The sequence below is a fragment of the Rhamphochromis longiceps genome, linkage group LG3 (genome assembly GCF_057381845.1).
Source record: "Rhamphochromis longiceps isolate RC_006_pf linkage group LG3, R_longiceps_female_GT1.1, whole genome shotgun sequence".
NCBI classification, from domain to species: domain Eukaryota; kingdom Metazoa; phylum Chordata; class Actinopteri; order Cichliformes; family Cichlidae; genus Rhamphochromis; species Rhamphochromis longiceps.
The window spans coordinates 29,802,206-29,822,729 of record NC_140559.1 but is presented as its reverse complement, the minus strand read 5'-3'; the positions used below and the strand labels follow the sequence as shown (position 1 = coordinate 29,822,729).

General features: G+C 42.2%; 1 protein-coding gene across 4 annotated transcripts in view; it reads right to left on the bottom strand.

The window, feature by feature from the left end:
• Positions 1 to 20,511, bottom strand: part of LOC146674006 (NLR family CARD domain-containing protein 3-like) — a 35,992-nt gene extending 15,481 nt beyond the window's left edge. For 2 of the 4 annotated variants that reach the window (XM_085392671.1, XM_085392644.1), the window contains exons 1-4: positions 17,256 to 17,588; positions 7,759 to 7,840; positions 6,969 to 7,079; positions 6,717 to 6,794 (exon numbers count right to left, since the gene is read on the bottom strand). In XM_085392671.1, coding sequence (XP_085248797.1) covers positions 6,717 to 6,794; positions 6,969 to 7,079; positions 7,759 to 7,823 — 254 coding nt within the window. In that variant the 5' untranslated portion in view covers positions 7,824 to 7,840; positions 17,256 to 17,588. Of the gene's footprint in view, positions 1 to 6,716; positions 6,795 to 6,968; positions 7,080 to 7,758; positions 7,841 to 17,255; positions 17,589 to 20,458 lie in introns of those variants that run through there. The other 2 variants (XM_085392661.1, XM_085392650.1) reach the window with 2 other exon arrangements.
• Positions 20,512 to 20,524: the final 13 nt, after the last annotated feature.

The following is a 20,524-nucleotide window of genomic DNA, read 5'->3' as shown; positions in this document are numbered from 1 at the left end:
CTCACAGAGATAACTGTGACAAAGTATGCATACGCCTGCGCAAGCGCTAACATTTGCATTTTCGTTTTTACAGCATTACGGTTCTTCATGTGTTTGATCATGTGATTTATAGGAATACTGGCTAATGTTTCTCTACTACAAGATTTCTGGGTTTATGTGTGAAGAAAACTGTAGTTACAGGCTATATGTTGATGGAGAAATTAATATAGTTTGAGACATACTGTGATGAGACCAGTGTTACTTTTTCCACAGCGAGTGTTAACTTTATGGTGTTTTATGGCACCTCTGGAATGTGGATGGCCGACGCCTGCCCACCAGGATGGTCAATGTGTATTGCTAATGTTTGTTTTTCTGAGACTGCATTTAGAAGATTCAGCTGAAGCGGACAAGTGACATGAGTAAAACAAATAAGAGATTACGGTAATTATGGAATAGTTTATTATGGGCTCATTTGCTGGCCACTTTTGAACCCATAATAATAATATATGAGTGGAGTGACTTTGCTTAAGAGAAGTCACTGATTACATTAATGTTAACAGAGTACATGGGATAATCCATGTCTGAGGTGAATTAGGGTAATAGTTGTAGTTACTGATTTGAGAAAACCTGCACATGACACTTGTCTTGCTGATGTTGAATGCTTATTACTCTTATGATACAATTGTTTACAGGTATGAAGTTTGATTTCACTTCCAGATTTTGCTTTCCAGGCCGTGATGGTGTGTATGCAGGCTCCTGGGAGAGCCAGGTGTTAAGCAAACTTAATATGCAACACACGCTAACATCTTTTATTGCAGGTAGAGCTGGGCGATATATCGAGTTTTTAAAACATATCGATATATTTTTATACGAGATATAAGATGTGACAATATCCTTTATATCGATATAGTCTATGTTACGTTATAATTATAGTTGTGGAGCCGCAAGTTTGCCTCTCTTTCGTCCACTTTTGTCTCTACGCAACGTTACTCCGCCTCGCCTTCACTGAAGACAACTCCCCCTCCTCCCCCATCGCTTCACATGCAGGCAGCGACAAGACGGACACGGCAAATCTCCGTTAACGAGTTACTGCGCATCGCCCCATGCGTGGGGCTGGACGGCGTCAACGTGCTAACGAGCTAAACATGCTAACGAGCTAACAGCGCTAACCCTAAAATCCTTTCATTCTCTCAAAAGTTGATAGCGCGCCTTATGTATGAATTCTGGTTGTGCTTGATGGCCGCGAACTGATTTTATGTGGTACACGGCGCTCAGCAATCTGTCAAAAAAGTTTGAGTACGACTTCGGTAAGCTACGGAGCTGCACCGCTTGATAGATTGTCGGCGCATTACGGCTACCGAGGAGCTTCGCGGAGTGATACGTACTGTGCATCAACGTAATATTACCGTATTGTGTGTGGATAAGGACCATAAATGGCACCTGTAAGAGACGTGGTTATGAAGCGGATTTCAAACTCCAGGCTATCAGTCACACAGTAAAACTTGGGAACAGAGCAGCTGTAAAATCTGTCTGTCTTTGTTATTACGCTCAGCGTCTTTTAGTTTACATTTTGACTGCACAATTGTGAGCTCTTTGTTTAGCACAAAAACAACCTTGTTTTCTTTTATTTATGGAGCATTATTATTTAATGAATGCTCATAATTTAATTTTGAGTAATTTTTCATGTACATCTGTGCTGTATGTTAATAAAAGTGCCTGTGTGACATCTGGGACACAGCTTTGACTAAGAACTCTCTTTTTGTTCTTACTTTATGGCTTAAAAAAAAAAATCGAGATATATATCTTACATCGCCATCCAGCTAAAAAATATCGAGATATGAATTTTGGGTCATATCGCCCAGCCCTAATTGCAGGGTTACGGAGCTACTCCGGAGGAGGTGCCCTGATGTTGCCTGGGACATGATCTAGCTAATCTTTTTCTTTAAGACAGGGATCCAGGTTTGGTGAGTTGACGCATGGGAATGTCCATGCGTCAAGAGGTGGAGTGCAAGGATTAACATTAAACAATGTTTACTATTATTGTTGCAGTGATTTGTGTGATTAGCCGTTTATTTACAAGTATTAAACCTATGCAAGTGGTGCATCCATGTTCAGATGAGGCTTTGATGGCCTATAAGTGAAGTTCACTGAACTAAAGAATGTGGTTTGATGATTGTTGACATGCTCTCCAAATAGAAGTTTTTCTTCTTAGCAAGGAAATACAGGTGCAGCAGTAATCTCCTGAGAAATCTTCAGAGGCCCAGTGAGAAGCGTGAACCATTCCAGGCATAGCTGACAGCCAGGCAGTGGTGAGGTCAAAGGTCAAGCTGGTTGGGGCCCATCATGAGATCAGACCTTGGAGCCACAGCAAGGACCATGAAACTGCCTGCAAAATAGAGGAGAGGATCGTCCACAAGATGGGAGCTGAGGCCAGGAGAGAGGCTTCAGGAGGATCAGAGATCATCTTCAGCACAGCAGACATCACACAGAGAGCTGTGCTACTGAGCTTCCAGGAGATTTTAAATAAAATGAAAGATTCAATATTGACGCTGAGGAAGACAACTAAGGTGTACGACGTGCTCTGCCTTAAACCTTCAGCAGCGTTGGAACATGAAAACTCGTGGGATGAGGGGAGCGTGCCAAGCTCCATCGACAGCGCAGAAGGAGTTCGAGGATGACATCATGATTCTGTGAAAGCACAGGAACCAGAAGCTATGGTGGTGATGACAGCAGTTTCCTATGAACATCACCTAATGCTGTGCCACTATACTGTGCATACGATGACACTCTGAAGGCTGCTGGGATCATAACAGCAGTAAGACAACTGAACCCTGCACCCTTTCCACAGAAGTGTTTCTCTGCAGAGCGTGGACAATGAAGGAGTCATAAATATCCCCCTCGCAGGATGAAGGCCTGAAGTGAGGTGATGGGAGGCCATAAAACTAGAGTGCTGAGAGGTCTGCAGCTTTGGAAATAGCTGAGACCCATGTTGACAAACAACAAAACTAACTGGTATGTTTGAATGTTTATTCTACATACATTTGGACTCTGGTCCTATGGACAACGAAACAACTAGAAGAGACATTCATGACGCCCTGCAGAACTCAAACCACTCTGCAGAGAGACATGTGATTTGCACACCCGGAGGAAGCATCACCAAGCTGAGATGTTTTTGAAAATGTTACTTTCTTAGTTTCACTATTAAATTAACAATTTCTTTGGTTGCTCGTAAGATGCAGTTTGCCATGAGATGAGCTCAATGATTGGGGTAACTGCTAATACATTTATTAAACTGTGTAACTTTTACAGTAATTTAGGGTGATTTGACATATGCTGAGTAAAAAAATGTTTGCATTGAAACTGTCAGACATGAGGTATGCATAACTGGGAACTTTCTAGCATAAAGGTCAAAAACGGGGGAATGTTAGAGTTTGTATTGTTGATTGTTATTTATGCTTAGAAATATTTAACCATAGATGCTTAGAGGTGTATAATCAATTGTGTAGTGATAAGTTGTGTGATCTTTAACAGGCTACAGAGGCTTGGTGTGCATTCCACACTAGAATGCACACCTACATCCTGGGAGCACGGGAAGAGGTTGCATCTTGGTTTAATTGTTTTATGGTAGGATTAACGTAGCTACGTCTGTTCTAGTCTAAGTGCTTTTCTGTTTAGATGAACTGCTGGACTTCCTCACCGGGGGGGGGTCTAGTCTACCCTCTTCCTGACCAAGGATGTTTGACCCTTTGATCAGCAACACACACACACACACACACACACACACACACACACACACACACACACACACACACACACACACACACACACACGGTACTCTTTGTTTGTATGTAGACGTCGTATGTTAATGAACCTATGCATATTCATGTAACCTCAATAAAAGGACAGTGTTACGGGAGGACGGACGAGAGCAACTGGGGTCAAGCGAAGGGACGGCGCTCTGTCCGGTCTCTCCTGTGCACGAGTAACATGAAGAACTTTGCCTATTTGTGTCTTGCTTAGCAGTGTAATTATATTGTCTTCAACGTCCCAGCGGATGGGTTCAAGCTACAAACCTATCAATGGCATTTTACTTCATGTGCAGGACAATCTTGCTTTGAATGTGATGGAGCGCCGCCACATTTTTGACACGTTGCCCCTTTCTTGCTGTCTTCTCAGAACCCACGTGTTTTAGCTTGATGACTATCAGTCTGGAGAGGTTTGATTCTAGCAGGCTTACGACTAATTTTGTGCACTCTATCTATGGACTTAGCATTGATAGCCTCAGCTCTAGAGTCACCTCGTAAGGAGGATTGTTGTTGCTTTACCTCTTCACTTTGCCTCGTCATCTTGATAGCTTTCTGCAGGGTCAAATCTGGGTCAAGCTGCATGCGTGCTGACAGCCGTTTGTCCATGAGACCGACAACGAGCCTGTCGCGTATCAGTTCATCATGTAGCCCTCCACAGTTGCAGTGCTCTGCTAGTGCATACAGCGCAGTCACAAAAGCATCCACCATCTCATTTTCTCCCTGTCAGCGCATGTTGAACTTGGAAAATTCGTAGATCACATTTTTTTTCACAATGAAAAAAGCCTGGAATCCATCACGTACCCCCACGTACGTTGTCCTTTGCTCAGCTGTTAAACTCAGACCGCTGTTGTGCCAAAGTAGATATCCCTGACAGAATTTGTTTCCCCTGCGTCGGGAGCACACGGGAAGTACTGATGCTTTACTTTTGTGAAAAAGTTAACAATTACTATCGTTACATTACCATTCAGTTTGAGGGTTACAACAGAGAATTGTATATATTTATTGTTCTCACGTGGTGACGGGATTATTTTAACACAAGAACATTTTGCCTGATAATTGTTTTTATCCTCCTGTAACTTTACTGTATAAAGAGCTAAATCCTCCAAAGTTTCTGGAGTAATACCTCATAATAAGAAGTGTTTGTGTACTACAAATCAGGAATGTGGGATACTGTTTGTCCATGATTTACACAGGAGGGACAAATTGTGGCAGGATCATCCTGATATTATTTGTATCCCACTATAACTTTCCCGTATAAAGAGGTAACATCTCAAAAATTTCAGGAGTAGTTAGTCATTATAAGAAGTGTTTGTAAAGTAAAAATCAACACTCTGGGATACTGTTTGTCCTTGATTTGGACAGCCCAGCGTTTGCTCCCGACGCAGAGGAAACAAATTACAAACTACTTTGGCATGACACCAGCGTTCTCTGTGCACTTTCATCCGCCATATTCTCCCTCTCATTTTCCACAAGCTCCACAAGATACAGGTTCATTCAGTCGAGGTTGCATGGATCAGTACAGGACTTCTGACACCATGCCGTGCTATTAATTATATGCGGGTCCACTGTATGATCCATAACCAACTCTTTATTCTTCCGTTCTTCTCTGTTCCACATAACATTCCATTTTTGTTCAAACCCACCGGTCTCGCCCTCTAGCTGCCATCAGGCCTAACTACACTGACTGGCTCTATTAACATCTACTGTGCAATGTAATTACACCACAGAACCATGATCTCAAACACAAAAGCAAATCTGCAACAGAAAGGCTGAAAGGAAATAATTAAGGTGTTGCAATGGTCAGTTGTGAAACTCGAGACCTAAACCTGATTGAAATCCTGTACTAACGTAAAGAGAGCTGTGGATAAATGAGTGCTCACAAACCTCAATGAAATCAAGAAATGCAGTAATGATCAGATATTTTGTGTGGTAAAACTGATGTCATTTCTGATGTCATACCACAAGGCAACAGTATCTATTTTGTAGGGACTGAAGGCATGATCTCTATGGTAGGAAGGTGAAAAAAGATATAGCCTGGTGTGCTGTACATTCTACTTGCCTAAAGTAAAGGAAAATTAATAGAGGTATGTTGCAGGGGCTTAAATGACTCATTCTGCAGAAGTACAGAGACAAACAGTGCCAGGAGCAAAATTCCAAGCTTAAGTGCATTGTAGAAAACGATATGTTTGAAGCTGATAGAAAATGTCAACAGTAAGTGGCACACCTTCCAGCTGTATATCTGAAACCAAGCCGGATGTAAGAAAGGTAATGTTATTGCTCACAATAGCAGGGCCTCAGATTATTGAAGTGTTCAACACATTCATATGCAGCAAACCAGATTAGGATGAAGGGAAGTTTGATAAAGTTATCTCGAAGTTTGATGCCCATTGTCCTCCTAAATATACTAAAACATCTAAGATATAAATTTTTCACTTACAAATTCAATACCAATGTGAGTCTTTTGAAACCTTTCTGATAAACCTGAAGCTCATGTACAACTTTGCTACACTAAGTGAGTCTACGCTATTAACATTGGGGACAAACATTCAGAAAAAAAGCTTCTGAGGGAAATCAACATGGCATTGAAAAGATTATTAAAGCATGTGAGTTTTCACATCAGTATGTCAAGACATTCAGCGAAATGGCCACAAATGCCGTCAGTGACATCTCTACTGTGGGAGCAGGTCCCAGCCAAAGAGGGAGATGCACACGTGCAGTCTGAAAAAAGGATCTTTGACTGACTTGTCACAAAGAAACTAGAAATTGGTGCATTAATATGAACACTGAAAGAGATATCCTGGTAAAAAAAAAAAAAAAAAAAAAAGACTCCAATATTCCTTAGAGTTACAAAAAAACAACTCAATCACTTCTAATCCTACCCTTCAGTATTTTTAAGAAACTGGGAGAAGATTTAGCAGAAATGAGAATTACCTGAGCTGCTGGTGAGTGGATTCATCGCTCTGCACAGAAACGGAACTTTCGGATGTGAACTCCGTTGCACTCTGTAAACTATAAAGATATATATATTTAGTGTAAAAACTTTATAAGCATTCACTGAGCAGTCAACGCTTTGCTCAACTATTGAAACTTTTTATGGAAATGCACTTTTTATCTATACACTGTGGTTTATTGTAACAGAAAGAGATCAGTAAGATATTTTATATTAGTAAGAACAATGTTTACTGTTTCCATTTTGATTCCTCATCTCTAAAGACGAGAGGTTCAATCCTGGATCGATCACTCTTAATGGAGACACATCTGGGACCCGTGGACTCGGCAACACTTTTCTGTGAACTAAGACGAAAGTTTATTTAACACTTTATTGATGTCGAGAGAAGTCACCTACACAAAAAAATTACACATTTAATGCAAAAACTGCAGGGGAAATCCTGAGACCACTCAACTGCACTAAAAAAAACTTTTTTCACAAATCAAATATGCCGTCAGCAAAACACACAGGATACACATCACACATACAGTAAAAGACACCCTAAACAAGTAAAACATCAGGATTTCCATTAAATGTATTTAAACATTTTACAACCCTGTTTACTAAATTGATAACACAACATATAAAATGTAAATATAAACAGAATCCAGTGACATACATTGGAATAATTGGAAATAGCACAAAGACGACACATCAAACATTGAAACTAGGAAAATGTATTTATTTATTGAACAAAGTAGGCTTTTTAAATTGAATGCCAGCAGCGCATTTCAATAAGATGAAACAGGGGTGTGTTTACTGCTGTAATACATCGTCTTTCTCTAAGAGACTGATGACACTAAGTGTTGGAAAACATTATTCTTTAAATTCCCCGGCACAATCTTTGAAGTCCCGAACCCCAACTTTACTTCTGAAGAATGTCTTGCAAATCATTTGATTTTGCATTTATTTACATTTTACACTCTTTCCCTCTGCTTTGGAAACATGGCTACATGTGATGATTTATGAATAGTTGAGTAATACCTGGCTGATGGCTCACAAGGTTCAGAAGCCATTGTTGAAAGCTTCCTCTTCTTCTCCTCAGACATATCTGAACAGGCACCTGCTGCAGAAAAATGCATCCTTGAAATACTAATTTAATAACACAATCCTTCCTCATTGGGTTTTGAGTCATTATGAGACATTATAAGTCCAAGTTCACTGAGAAACTATCATGTTTGTATTGAAATAAGGGGTTCAACATAACCAGTGGCCTGTAGTATGAAGCAGGAGTTTAGCTTATCCAGGACTTCAGGATGAACCCTGGGTTAACCCTGCGACCCAGCTCACTTGCTGTGTATCATCCAAAGCAGGTCAAGTTTCAGATTAGAGACTAACAGGTACTAAATCACCACCTACTGAACAATCAGTTCTCCAGAAAATAGTAAAAAGTAAGAAGTGAATCACCTTCACAGTACAGAAATCCAAGGTTATTCCTGAAGGTACCTGCATAAGTCAAAATCCAGCTTTGTTGTACAGGCCTCTATACATAGGTTACAGGATCCTGCCATCACTTCAGTCTTTACTGTTAAACCCTTAAACTGCACCATGTCTGCAGCCAAGATAATAAAAGCTTTAACTGTCTGGAGCAAGTTATATCAAAATACCGGGTCTTCAAAAATTGTCAACAATGTTTTCACTGATTCTCTATTTTACAGCATGTATAAGTGTGATATAGATTATCTGATGTGGCAATACGTTTTATATGTTTTGTTTAGCCGTCCTTAAAGCCACTAAATGAAGTACAGATTTTGTTATAAGTATCTAATCTAATCTGAATCTAATCTATGTCAAACTGATGTTTTTTTTTTTTTTTTAGGCTTTTGAATTGTAAGCTTCAAGTTTCAAAGGATCCAGTTTATATTTCCAGAGCTCTGATGGGCATCTATCACCTTAGACATAAACAGCAGCACTGAGAGCAAGCTTGGTTATACAATTTTAATTAAAATGTTTGTTTTCCCATCATGTGCATTAAATCATCATATTAATGATTTTCTGCACCAACAGTGTTGGTTTTTAAGGTATTTACAAAGTTCTGATCAGAATTTTATCATCATCATGTAATGTCTCTAATAAAATGTTACACTCATAGGGATCACTTTGCGCGGTGGAAGAGTCATATGACCCATGAAACGGCTCTTTTACATTGATGCTGCCAAGACCACCCTGTTCTTGTGAACGTGTAGGGCCGGCATGGGGAATTCCAGGCCTCAAGGGCTGGTGTCCTGTAGGTTTTAGATGTGACCTTGATCCAACACATCTTATTTAAATTGCTAAATTATCTCTTCAATATGTCTTGAAGTTCTCCAGAAACCTGTTAATGAAGAGGGTGATATCTAAATCTGCAAGACACCGGCCCTTGAGGGCTGGAGTTTCCCAGCCCTGGCGTAGGGGAAACCCAAATTAATGTTTGAACTTGTTAACCAGCTTCATGTGACGGTTTATCCTGATCGCCAGCTCAGTCTGGCAGTAGCAGACTTTGTGGATTGACAAAAAGGACCCAAAATGCAGACTCCAAGGAAGAGAGAAAAAAATTTGAATGCTAACAAAAACCAAGCCGTTTAATGAGGCTGGTAAAATAAGGTACAAACAAAGGGCAAGGCAAACTGAAGTAAAACTGACATTAACCTAAACTGGGAGAACTAAACAAACAAGAAGAAAAACCTAGACATGAAACTTGGAAACATGGCGTGGAAAACATGACGTGAACAATAGATGACCTGACAAAGAATGAACACACAGTCTAAATACACACAAGGATGATTAGGGGAAGTGGAAACACATGGGGAAACAGCGGACACAAGTCTGACATAACGACACAAAGGCTGTGTCCCAATTCAGAGACCGCACGCTTGAAGTACGCGCACTACGCGTACTACGTACGGTGCGTACTATAAGTACGAGAAGTGCGGAAGTGAGAGGCTTGTGAAATGGGACGGTCTAGCCTTTGTCGCACTGTTCAGGTTGCCTAGCAACCATGATACTAATCGCGAGAAACGTTACATACAGCTTTGTATGTAAGACCGGAAGACGATCAAAGCAGCCAAACGTGAGTACAGGGACAGGGTGGAGCAACAGTTTGACAACCCTCGGAGTATGTGGCAGGGACTAAACACGATCACAGACTTTAGAGGGAAAACCAGCACACCGCAGACCACGGCCTCTCTGTGTGAGGATCTAAACGTATTCTACGCTAGATTCGACACAGCGAACACCATGAGACCGGACAGTGTGCGCACCGCGGATGACGTCAGTGCGCACACTGTGTCTGAGGAGGATGTGCGGAAGTGCTTCAGGAAGGTGAACGCACGCAAAGCTACTGGTCCGGACGGGATTCCCGGCCGCGTCCTCAAGTCATGCGCGGCTCAGCTGGCTGAAGTGTTCACGCACATCTTCAACCTTTCCCTCTCTCTGTCTGTAGTCCCAGCCTGCTTCAAAATGGCCACCATCGTCCCTGTACCCAAATCCTCCACCATCTCCTCATTGAACGACTGGCGACCTGTAGCCCTGACCCCCATCGTAAGCAAATGCTTCGAGAAGCTGGTCAGGGACTTCATCTGCTCTGCACTACCCGACTCACTGGACCCTCTACAGTTTGCATACCGCCACAACAGGTCCACTGATGATGCCATAGCCCTGACACTACACACTGCCCTGTCACACCTGGAGAAGAGAGACACGTATGTGAGAATGCTGTTTGTAGATTACAGCTCAGCATTCAATACCATCGTTCCCTCGAAGCTGGACAGGAAACTGCAGGATCTAGGACTGAGCAGCTCCCTCTGCAGCTGGATCCTTAGCTTCCTGTCTGACAGACGCCAAGTGGTCAGACTGGGCAGTATCACCTCATCCCCCATCACACTGAACACTGGTGCTCCACAGGGGTGTGTACTGAGCCCTCTCCTGTACTCACTCTACACCTACGACTGCACAGCCACTAACAACTCCAACATCATTGTGAAGTTTGCGGACGACACTACAGTGGTGGGTCTTATCACCAACGGTGATGAGACGGCTTACAGGGAGGAGGTCAGCGCCCTGACCCACTGGTGTCAAGACAACCATCTCACCCTCAACGTCGCAAAGACAAAGGAGTTGATAGTGGACTTCCGGAGGTGCAGAGAAGTACACACCCCCATCACCATCAACGGCGCTGCTGTGGAGAGAGTGAGCAGCTTCCGGTTCCTTGGTGTACATCTGGCTGAGGATCTTACGTGGTCAGTACACACAAACAAAACAGTGAAGAAGGCGCAGCAGCGCCTCTTCTTTCTCAGCAGACTGAAAAGATTCGGCATGAGCCCCCGCATCCTCAGGACCTTCTATCACTGTGCCATTGAGAGCATCCTCACTGGATGCATCACCACCTGGTATGGCAACAGCACCGCCTACAACTGCAAAGCTCTCCAGCGAGTAGTGCGGTGCTCTGAACGGATAATTGGAGGTGAGCTTCCCTCCCTCCAAGACATCTACAGGAAGCGCTGCCTGAGGAAAGCGGGGAGGATCATCAAGGACTCCAGTCACCCCAGCCATAAACTGTTCAGACTGCTTCCATCAGGAAGGAGGTTCTGCAGCATCCGGTCCCGTACCAGCAGACTGAGAGACAGCTTCTTCCACCAGGCCATCAGACTGCTGAACACGTCATAGACACCTCAGCTTCACTACTGGAACTTCAACATTATGCACTCCACACTGTATATAAATGCCACTTGTTTTGCACATATTCAACTCTGTATATTTTATATATTTTTTTATTATTATTATTATTATTTTATTTTTTTTTTTTTTAAACTATTTAATTTGTAAAAATGTGTATACACACACACACACACACACACACACACACACACACACACACACACACACACGTAGGAAAATATTTAGTATACACATCCAGAAATGCATACACTATTATATATTGTACATATATTTATTAGTTTCAGGTTGGCCATTCTTGTATTTTGCTCGTTTGTGTTGTTGTGTTTGCACATCTCTGTTGCTTGTGGGGCTCGCACACAAGAATTTCACTCGCATGTGCTGTGCCAGTGTGCCTGCACATGTGATGTGACAATAAAAGTGATTTGATTTGATTTGATTTGATTTGATTTGTTTGACAGAAATGAAGGAGAAAAATGTTTTGTTGGTCATTCATTGTTGTCATGACATCACTTTGATTAGTTGAGTATCTGAGGCTGAGACCACAGGACTGTAAAACATGATTGTTGGGCTTCATTTCTGTACTGAACAGTCATTTAAGATCAGTTAGATTAGTTAGTAAATACAAGTCATGAGACTAAAATCATCTCACTGTGGTTAGTGATTAGTTGAGTATCTGAGGCTATATATATTTATATATATATTTAGTGCTGTCAATAGATTAAAAAAAATTAACTAACTAATCTCACAATTTTCTGTTATTAATTGCGATTAATCTCAATTACTTTATTAATAGCCTGGCTCCAATTACATTTTTTTATTCTTTATATTTTAAGTAATTATCATTGTTTACCGAAGTCCAGTGGTCTCCGGTGAGAGCGACATTCCTTACTTGCACAAGCTTGCTGGACTGCTGAGCCCTCTGGTCCCCATACAAAGTGTGCAGTCTCGGCAGTTTTTAGCTATCCAAACAACCAAGGAATTGGTTACCTTTTCTCTCACATTTTTTGTTATTCGTCCACAAGCACCATACTCCTGAAGCGTAGACTGGCGAGGTCCCGTAGAGGTGGATTCAGTTGGGTGTTTTGCTCTCAGGTGATACGCCAGTGATGAACTGCTTCTGTGGTACTTGAATTCAGCGTTGCAAATTGTGCATCTTACTCTCGTTTTGTCCAACAAGCCATCAGGCAACTTCTTAAAGAGAAACTTTCCACCCAAAAGTCCGCCCTCGTCCATGCTTGCGTGTGTTAGCTAGTGTTAGCTAGATAGTAGCATGGTGTCACTTCTTCTTCTTCTTCTAATCATTTCTGTCAGGCCAAACGCCAGCATAGCACACTGTTGCCCCCTCCTCCAGAGGTGCTCATGAATTTAAAGGTCTTAGATTACAGGAAATTAATAAAAAAAACAAAATCAGCGTTAAATTTTTTTAATGCATTAAACATTTCGCGTTGATCTTAACAATTAACGCGATAATTTTGACAGCACTAATATATATATATATACACTCAACAAAAATATAAACGCAACACTTTTGTTTTTGCTCCCATTCCCCATGGGATGGATGTAGAGACCTAAAATTCATTCCAGATACACAATATAACCATCCCTCCCAAACAGTGGTCACAAATCAGTCCAAATGTGTGGTAGTGGGCACATCTGCTATATTGAGATAATCCATCCCACCTCACAGGTGTGCCACATCAGGATGCTGATCTGACATCATGAGTAGTGCACAGGTGTACCTCAGACTGCCCACAACAAAAGGCCACCCTGGAATGTGCAGTTTTTTGCGCTATTGGGGGTCTGGGGACCCAGAACCGGTCAGTATCTGGTGTGACCACCATTTGCCTCATGCAGTGCAACACATCGTCGCATGGAGTCTATCAGATTGTCAATTGTGGCCTGTGGAATGTTGGTCCACTCCACTTCAATGGCTGTGCGAGGTTGTTGGATATTCGTGGGAACTGGTACACGCTGTCGTATACGCCGGTCAAGCACATCCCGAACATGCTCAATGGGTGACATGTCTGGTGAGTATGCTGGCCATGCAAGAACTGGGACATTCTCAGCCGCCATCTGCCCTGAACAATGTGAACCATGATTCATCCGTGAAGCGCACACCTCTCCAACGTGCCAGACGCCATCGAATGTGAGCATTTGCCCACACAAGTCTGTTACGGCGACGAGCTGGAGTCAGGTCAAGACCCCGATGAGGACGACGGGCATGCAGTTGAGCGTCCCTGAGACGGTTTCTGACAGTTTGTGCAGAAATTGTTTGGTTGTGCAAACCAATTGTTCCAGCAGCTGTCTGGGTGGCTGGTCTCAGACGATCTTGGAGGTGAACCTGCTGGATGTGGAGGTCCTGGGCTGGTGTGGTTACACGAGGTCTGCGGTTGTGAGGCCGGTTGGATGTGCTGCCATATTCTCTGAAACGCCTGTGGAGACGGCTTATGGTTGAGAAATGAACATTCAATGCACGGGCGACAGATCTGGTTGACATTCCTGCTGTCAGCATGCCAATTGCACGCTCCCTCATTGCTTGTGGCATCTGTGGCATTTTGCTGTGAGACAAAACTGCACATTCCAGGGTGGCCTTTTGTTGTGGGCAGTCTGAGGTACACCTGTGCACTACTCATGATGTCAGATCAGCATCCTGATGTGGCACACCTGTGAGGTGGGATGGATTATCTCAATATAGCAGATGTGCCCACTACCACACATTTGGACTGATTTGTGACCACTGTTTGGGAGGGATGGTTATATTGTGTATCTGGAATGAATTTTAGGTCTCTACGTCCATCCCATGGGGAATGGGAGCAGTAACAAAGGTGTTGCATTTATATTTTTGTTGAGTGTATATATATATATATATATATATATATATATATATATATATATATATATATATATATATATATATCCTGTGGGACTTCCAGATACAGACGGACAAAATGGTGGTGGCTAACCAACCGGACATAGTGGTGGTAGATAAACAGAAGAAGACGGCCGTAGTGATCGATGTAGCGGTTCCGAATGACAGCAATATCAGGAAGAAGGAACACGAGAAGCTGGAGAAATACCAAGGGCTCAGAGAAGAGCTCGAGAGGATGTGGAGGGTGAAGGTAACGGTGGTCCCCGTGGTAATCGGAGCACTAGGTGCGGTGACTCCCAAGCTAGGCGAGTGGCTCCAGCAGATCCCGGGAACAACATCGGAGATCTCTGTCCAGAAGAGCGCAGTCCTGGGAACAGCTAAGATACTGCGCAGGACCCTCAAGCTCCCAGGCCTCTGGTAGAGGATCCGAGCTTGAAGGATAAACCGCCCGCAGGGGCGTGCTGGGTGTTTTTATATATATATATATATGTGACGATTGACGAGTCAGGACGCCAGGTCAGGGGGGAGATATCATCAGCCAAGATTACCAAGATTACGTGAAGTACCCACAGAAGGTCTGCTAGATGATGTTAATGCAGCACTACGGACGATACCTACAACCACGATTACCGACACTAACAAGCTGATCTACAATACGGCAGCAGTGATCAGCGAGATGCTTGGCTACAAGTTGAACAGCCACAAGGGGCAGTACCCTCCATGGAGAAGGAGGCTAGAGGGCAAGATCAAAGTAGCACGGAGGGAGGTTAGCCAACTAACGGAGTTGCAGAAAGGTGCAGCAAAGAAGGTACATAAGAAATACAGCAAACTGTCCATACCTGAGGCCTTGGAAACTGCCAAGCAAAGACTCACAGCCTTGGCCAGCCGCTTGAGGAGGTACACCAGAGAGATAGAAGGCAGGAGAATAAACCAGCTGTTCTCCACAGAACCAGCAAAGGTGTACTCTCAGTGGCAAGGGAACAATAAGAGAACAGCACCACCAAGGCTGGAGACGGAGCAATACTGGAAGAGCATATGGGAGAAGGATGCAACCCATAACGGCAATGCTCAGTGGCTTGTGGATCTGAGGGCTGACCACAGCGACCTCCCTGAACAGGGTCCAGTAACCATCACAGTGGCAGATATCCAAGAAAGGGTCTCCAGTATGAAGAGTTGGACAGCACCAGGGCCCGACATGGTTCATGCCTACTGGCTAAAGAAGCTGCCTGCACTCCACGAGCGTCTGGCAGCACAAATGAACCAGCTGCTAGTTAACGAGAGACACCCGGAATGGCTAACTGAAGGCCGGACGGTCCTGATCCCCAAGGACCCCAAGAAGGGACCGGTCCCCTCCAACTACCGATCAATAACCTGCCTCAGTACTGGAAGTCCCACAGGAGCTTAGCTCGGTCATTCTCCACCACCCTTGGGGGCATCTCCCATTTTGACCTCGGGACTTCCAGGTTATACTCGGCACAGATGTTTCTGTACACTATGCCGGCCACTTGGTTATGGCGTTCCATGTATGCCTTGCCTGCTAGCATCTTGCACCCTGTTGTTATGTGCTGGATTGTCTCAGGGGCATCTTTACACAGCCTGCACCTGGGGTCTTGTCTGGTGTGATAGACCCCAGCCTCTATGGATCTTAAACTCGGAGCTTGTTCTTGTGCTGCCATGATTAGTGCCTCTGTGCTGTCTTTCAGTCCGGCTTTGTCCAGCCACTGGTAGGATTTCTGGATATCAGCCACCTCCTCTATCTGCCGGTGGTACACACACATATATATACCAATATTAGGGGGGATTCGTGCACAGTCGTAAATTCCCACAGTGTGCACAATGTGCTTCGAATATTGTGCGTAGTTTTTGTTTTATACAGTGTCAGCCAGGCATCTGACTATGAAAAAATTACACTCCAAAAGACCCCGGGCTTAAGCCCAGTAAGCCGCCCCCCCCCCACCCCCACCCCCGCTCCGCCACTGGGAACCATGAGGGCAGACGAGACAATATAAACTTGACAACATAAGACACGCAGCAAGAAAACAGGGAGAGGGAAACTTAAGTACAGGGGTAGAAAACACCAAGAGAAACTAATAAACAAACGAATTTAGCTACCCTAAAGAACTTAAACATAACATCCAAATAAACTAAAACTCAAAAGGCTGGGTCAAAATATACGTTTTTAAGTTATAAAAAAATCATCTGAACATATAATGAACCCCTCTCACAAAATAAGCTTAGTAACAGTAAAAACTAGGAAAACACATTACTGTAGCTTTGCAGAGGAAATGTGAATGAAAATTGTGTTTGATTCAATGCAAATCACAGAACGAAAGCTACAGTTTACTATAAGTACTAACATGATCTTAAACTAAAACACACCCGCATCTGGGCATACAGACCGTTATAACGGTTGTCTCACTGTATTTGCACAGAAAAGATGTGCATAATGTATTGTAATACATTAAAACATAGGTTCCAAAGTTTGGACAAATATATTAACTGCTATGAGCTGATACTGGCTGACAGCATTAATGCTGAAGCACACTCACCTGAGGATCGCTTCTATTTTAAATCAGGTCTCAGGATCTCTTTTCTTATAAACATAAAGCGATGATGTATATATAATCTATTAACTGAGTCGGTGTAAACCTGGTCAGTCATAGAAACTGGTCACTGTGCAGACATCACCTTAGAAACCAGCCACAACTGTGGCTGAATTCATTAATTATTCAGGTAAGCCGGTTTTGGGAAATAAAACCATGGAGACAAAGGACACGAGTCACTTCCTCTAACGACTACAATGCAATCCAAACTGTAGCTGTTTTAAGGAAGCACACTAAAAAGAGGGAAAACGCGCAAAATGAGCAAAATATTCTTCCTTTAATCAAATAACAGATATTTTAATCAAACCCAGCGGACATGCTCGCTGCCCACGTGATACACGGATCTTACTTACTTTTGTTTGAAGGACAAAAAGCCTCGTCCCGGTCCCTCTTGCCTTCGTTGTTCTTGTTTAAATAATATATAAAGTCAGGTCTCTGTTTCGTTTGCTTGTGTCCACAGATGATGGACACAGCAAATCCACGTGCTGCAACAGACTTCGGACCTCACAGGCTCCAAGTGTTTAAAAGTAATTATCGTGAATACAACTACTTAAATGAACCTAAAGTTTCATTAATGGAGTTATAGCTGTCTTTTTCTCTTTATATCGTTACGTTATAGTGAAGCACGATCCCCCCCTACCAACACGTTCTAGTCTGTGAACCCTCAAAGCGGCCCGCATGCGCAAAAGAAGACGTCACACACAACGCGCTCTGTTTAGATCCAGACCGAACAGTATTGTTTGACTGATGGTTCTTAATATAAAGACTTCGGACATTACGTTTCCCAATTTTTCTTTAAACTATAAAGTTATCGTGTTATTTACATATGGCCTAATAATTATCCTAATTGCTGTTTTAGAGAGGAGCGGTGCTTCAAAGGATAGTTGCACATTTCTGTCAAAATCTGACAGCCGTTCACACTGTCATGCCATGATCGGATATGGGTCGCATAGGGTCAGAAAAGTCGGATTTGATGTGCTTTCGCCTGCAGTGTGAACGTAGCCAAAGAGTGAACAGTAGACTCTCACTAAATTATATATTTTTCATCTCTGTTCACAATTTTCTGGATTTCTTTTTTATAAGACTAAGACTGAACTTTATTTTTCCATGTTTGGCAATGTTCATATTCTGTTTAACTTGTTGCTTTTTTGAAGAAGTGATGCAGACTAATGAATCAGTCTAGTGACAAAAGTTACAAACAGTTGTTTGAAAGGAAAGCTGTTTGTTCAAAACAGAAATTGTGAATGAGTTTATTATCTAAATAAAATGGCTGCTAGGCTTTCTGTCATAGTTTTGTTTAGAAGGATTCCTGCCATGTGGGGAATGATGTAAAAAGTTTGAGAATAACTGGATTATTGCAATATCAAGTTGTGCCTTTTTCTCAGACGGACAGCAAGTGGAGAGTGATAGATGAGATGAGGAGATGGAAGGAGGAAGAGAGGCAAAGAGTGATTCACAGGCAGAGCTGAGTTTATTTCTCACTTTTGTTGCCTTATGGTTCCAAGCACTGTCGCCAAACTTTGCATTTTATTATTATCTCATAACACTTGTTCAATAAGCTACCATTTCTCCTGTGGACTTTCTAATGTCTACAGTCTCAGATCAGCACAGCCCTGCCCTCCAGCACTATAAGCAGCAGCAGCAGGAACAACATTGTACCCATCAGGTAACACATAGGCTACGTTTGCTTTGCATTGCCTCGCCTCTGTCGGTGCGCCCCAGGGTGGCTGTGGCTACAATGTAGCTTGCCATCACCAGTGTGTGAATGGGTGAATGACTGGATATGTAAAGCGCTTTGGGGTCCTTAGGGACTAGTAAAGCGCTATATAAATACAGGCCATTTACAGGCCATTTACCATTGTCCCTACCTGATGACACTAATATAGTATGATATGATCCCATATTGGATTCTTGGACAATTTACAGTATATAGGTACACTTCTCAATCAACACGACAAATACTAGAACTACTGATAGCTGAATAAAAGGGGAAAAAAGTCATATCTCACAGAATCCCACAGAAAATAAAAAGCAATATCACAAATGAATGAGAAACATGCCTGATTAGCTACATCAGAATTTTTTAAAATAGCCAGTGCTGGTGCTTAGCTTAGGAACAGATGGTGCAGCTGCTGTGATGATTTATTATAGGGGTAGCCACAATCCAAAGCTCAGTCATTCCAAAGTAATTTGTCAGTGAGACAGGATGACATCTGTGAAGGGTAGGGTCTTTTTTCTTTAAAACAAACTAAGTTTTTTTTTTTCAGAATCAGAATCAGAATCAGAATCAGAATCAGAATGGGATTATTGCCAAATGTTGAGCAGGTTTACAACATTAGGAAATTGCTGCGGTGCTTCAGTGCAAACATAGTGTCATAAATAGCACTTAAATAGACATGGAAAAAATAAAAGTAGGGATAAGAATTAAAAGTGCTACGTGGAAAGATATGTGCATGAGATATACATGAGATATATACATGAGAATAAGAATTAAGAGTGCTACGTTGAAAGATATATACATGAGTGCAGGTGGTGATCAGTGCCAAACATGGAATGATGCAGTGACACAGCGTAGGGTCATGTGTTAGTGGTGGGAACAGTCATATGGTTATTGTTCATGTGTCCAACAGCAGAGGGGAAGAAACTGTTCTTATGGCGAGAAATTGTGAAACAAAATATTTGATTAACAAAAAATACAAAAGGACAATAAAGTTTATGGTGGCTAAACCTAGTGGGTTTAAGTGAAAGTAAAAAGCAAGTAAAGAAGAGAATTTCAATAGAAAACAATTCCCACAGGAAACAAACCAGGATGTGTTTGGCAGTTAACTGGTGGTGTTATGTTTAAGTAGTATGGGTGCAAAACACAGTTATGCTGCTCTTTGATCACACAGTGAATGAGGCTTGTAGAAAAGGGACAGAACTTGACACTGAGAACAATGTGAATAGTCTGTCAGTAGATGATCCACACCACTGCCGCCTGCCAGATTGTGTATATTATGTATTTGTATGAATTCTAGCTGTGCCGGCTGGTTTAGAATTTCACAGTTTACGAGCATCCTGTGTCGAATCTGTACAAATACAGTGACCATTAGAAATAAGTGAGCATCTGAAGGTACCCATTTATTTTATATTTATTTTGTGACTGGAAACATGATGTCATTTATTTAAAAAAAAAAAAACTAAGAGGGTTTTTTTTTTAAAGCAATACTACTGCTAAGGAATATCTTTCTCATATGATAAATGAAATGAACTGAATTCTGGTGAGAACATCAAAAATACTTTAGGATTAAGACGTAGTGCATTGTAATGATGTGTATATTTGAATAAATACACCTAAATATTGTTTGAACATATTTAGATAAATTCCTGTGTTTTCAGAGCTTTAAATTTTCCAAATTTCATCAAAACACAGTTAATACAGTTGCTTTGAGTGTACCTCCCTTACTCCTGGGTACTACTTTATCTGCTAAACAGCTGCTACCTGACTGTAGCTGTTTCTTTGGGTTTTTTTTTTTTTTTTAAATAAACAGACATTAGTGATTTATGTGATACCAACCTGTACCACTGTGTGCCAGTCAAATCCGCATTTAACCAGGTAGGTCACAGCCTCTTGAAGAAACCT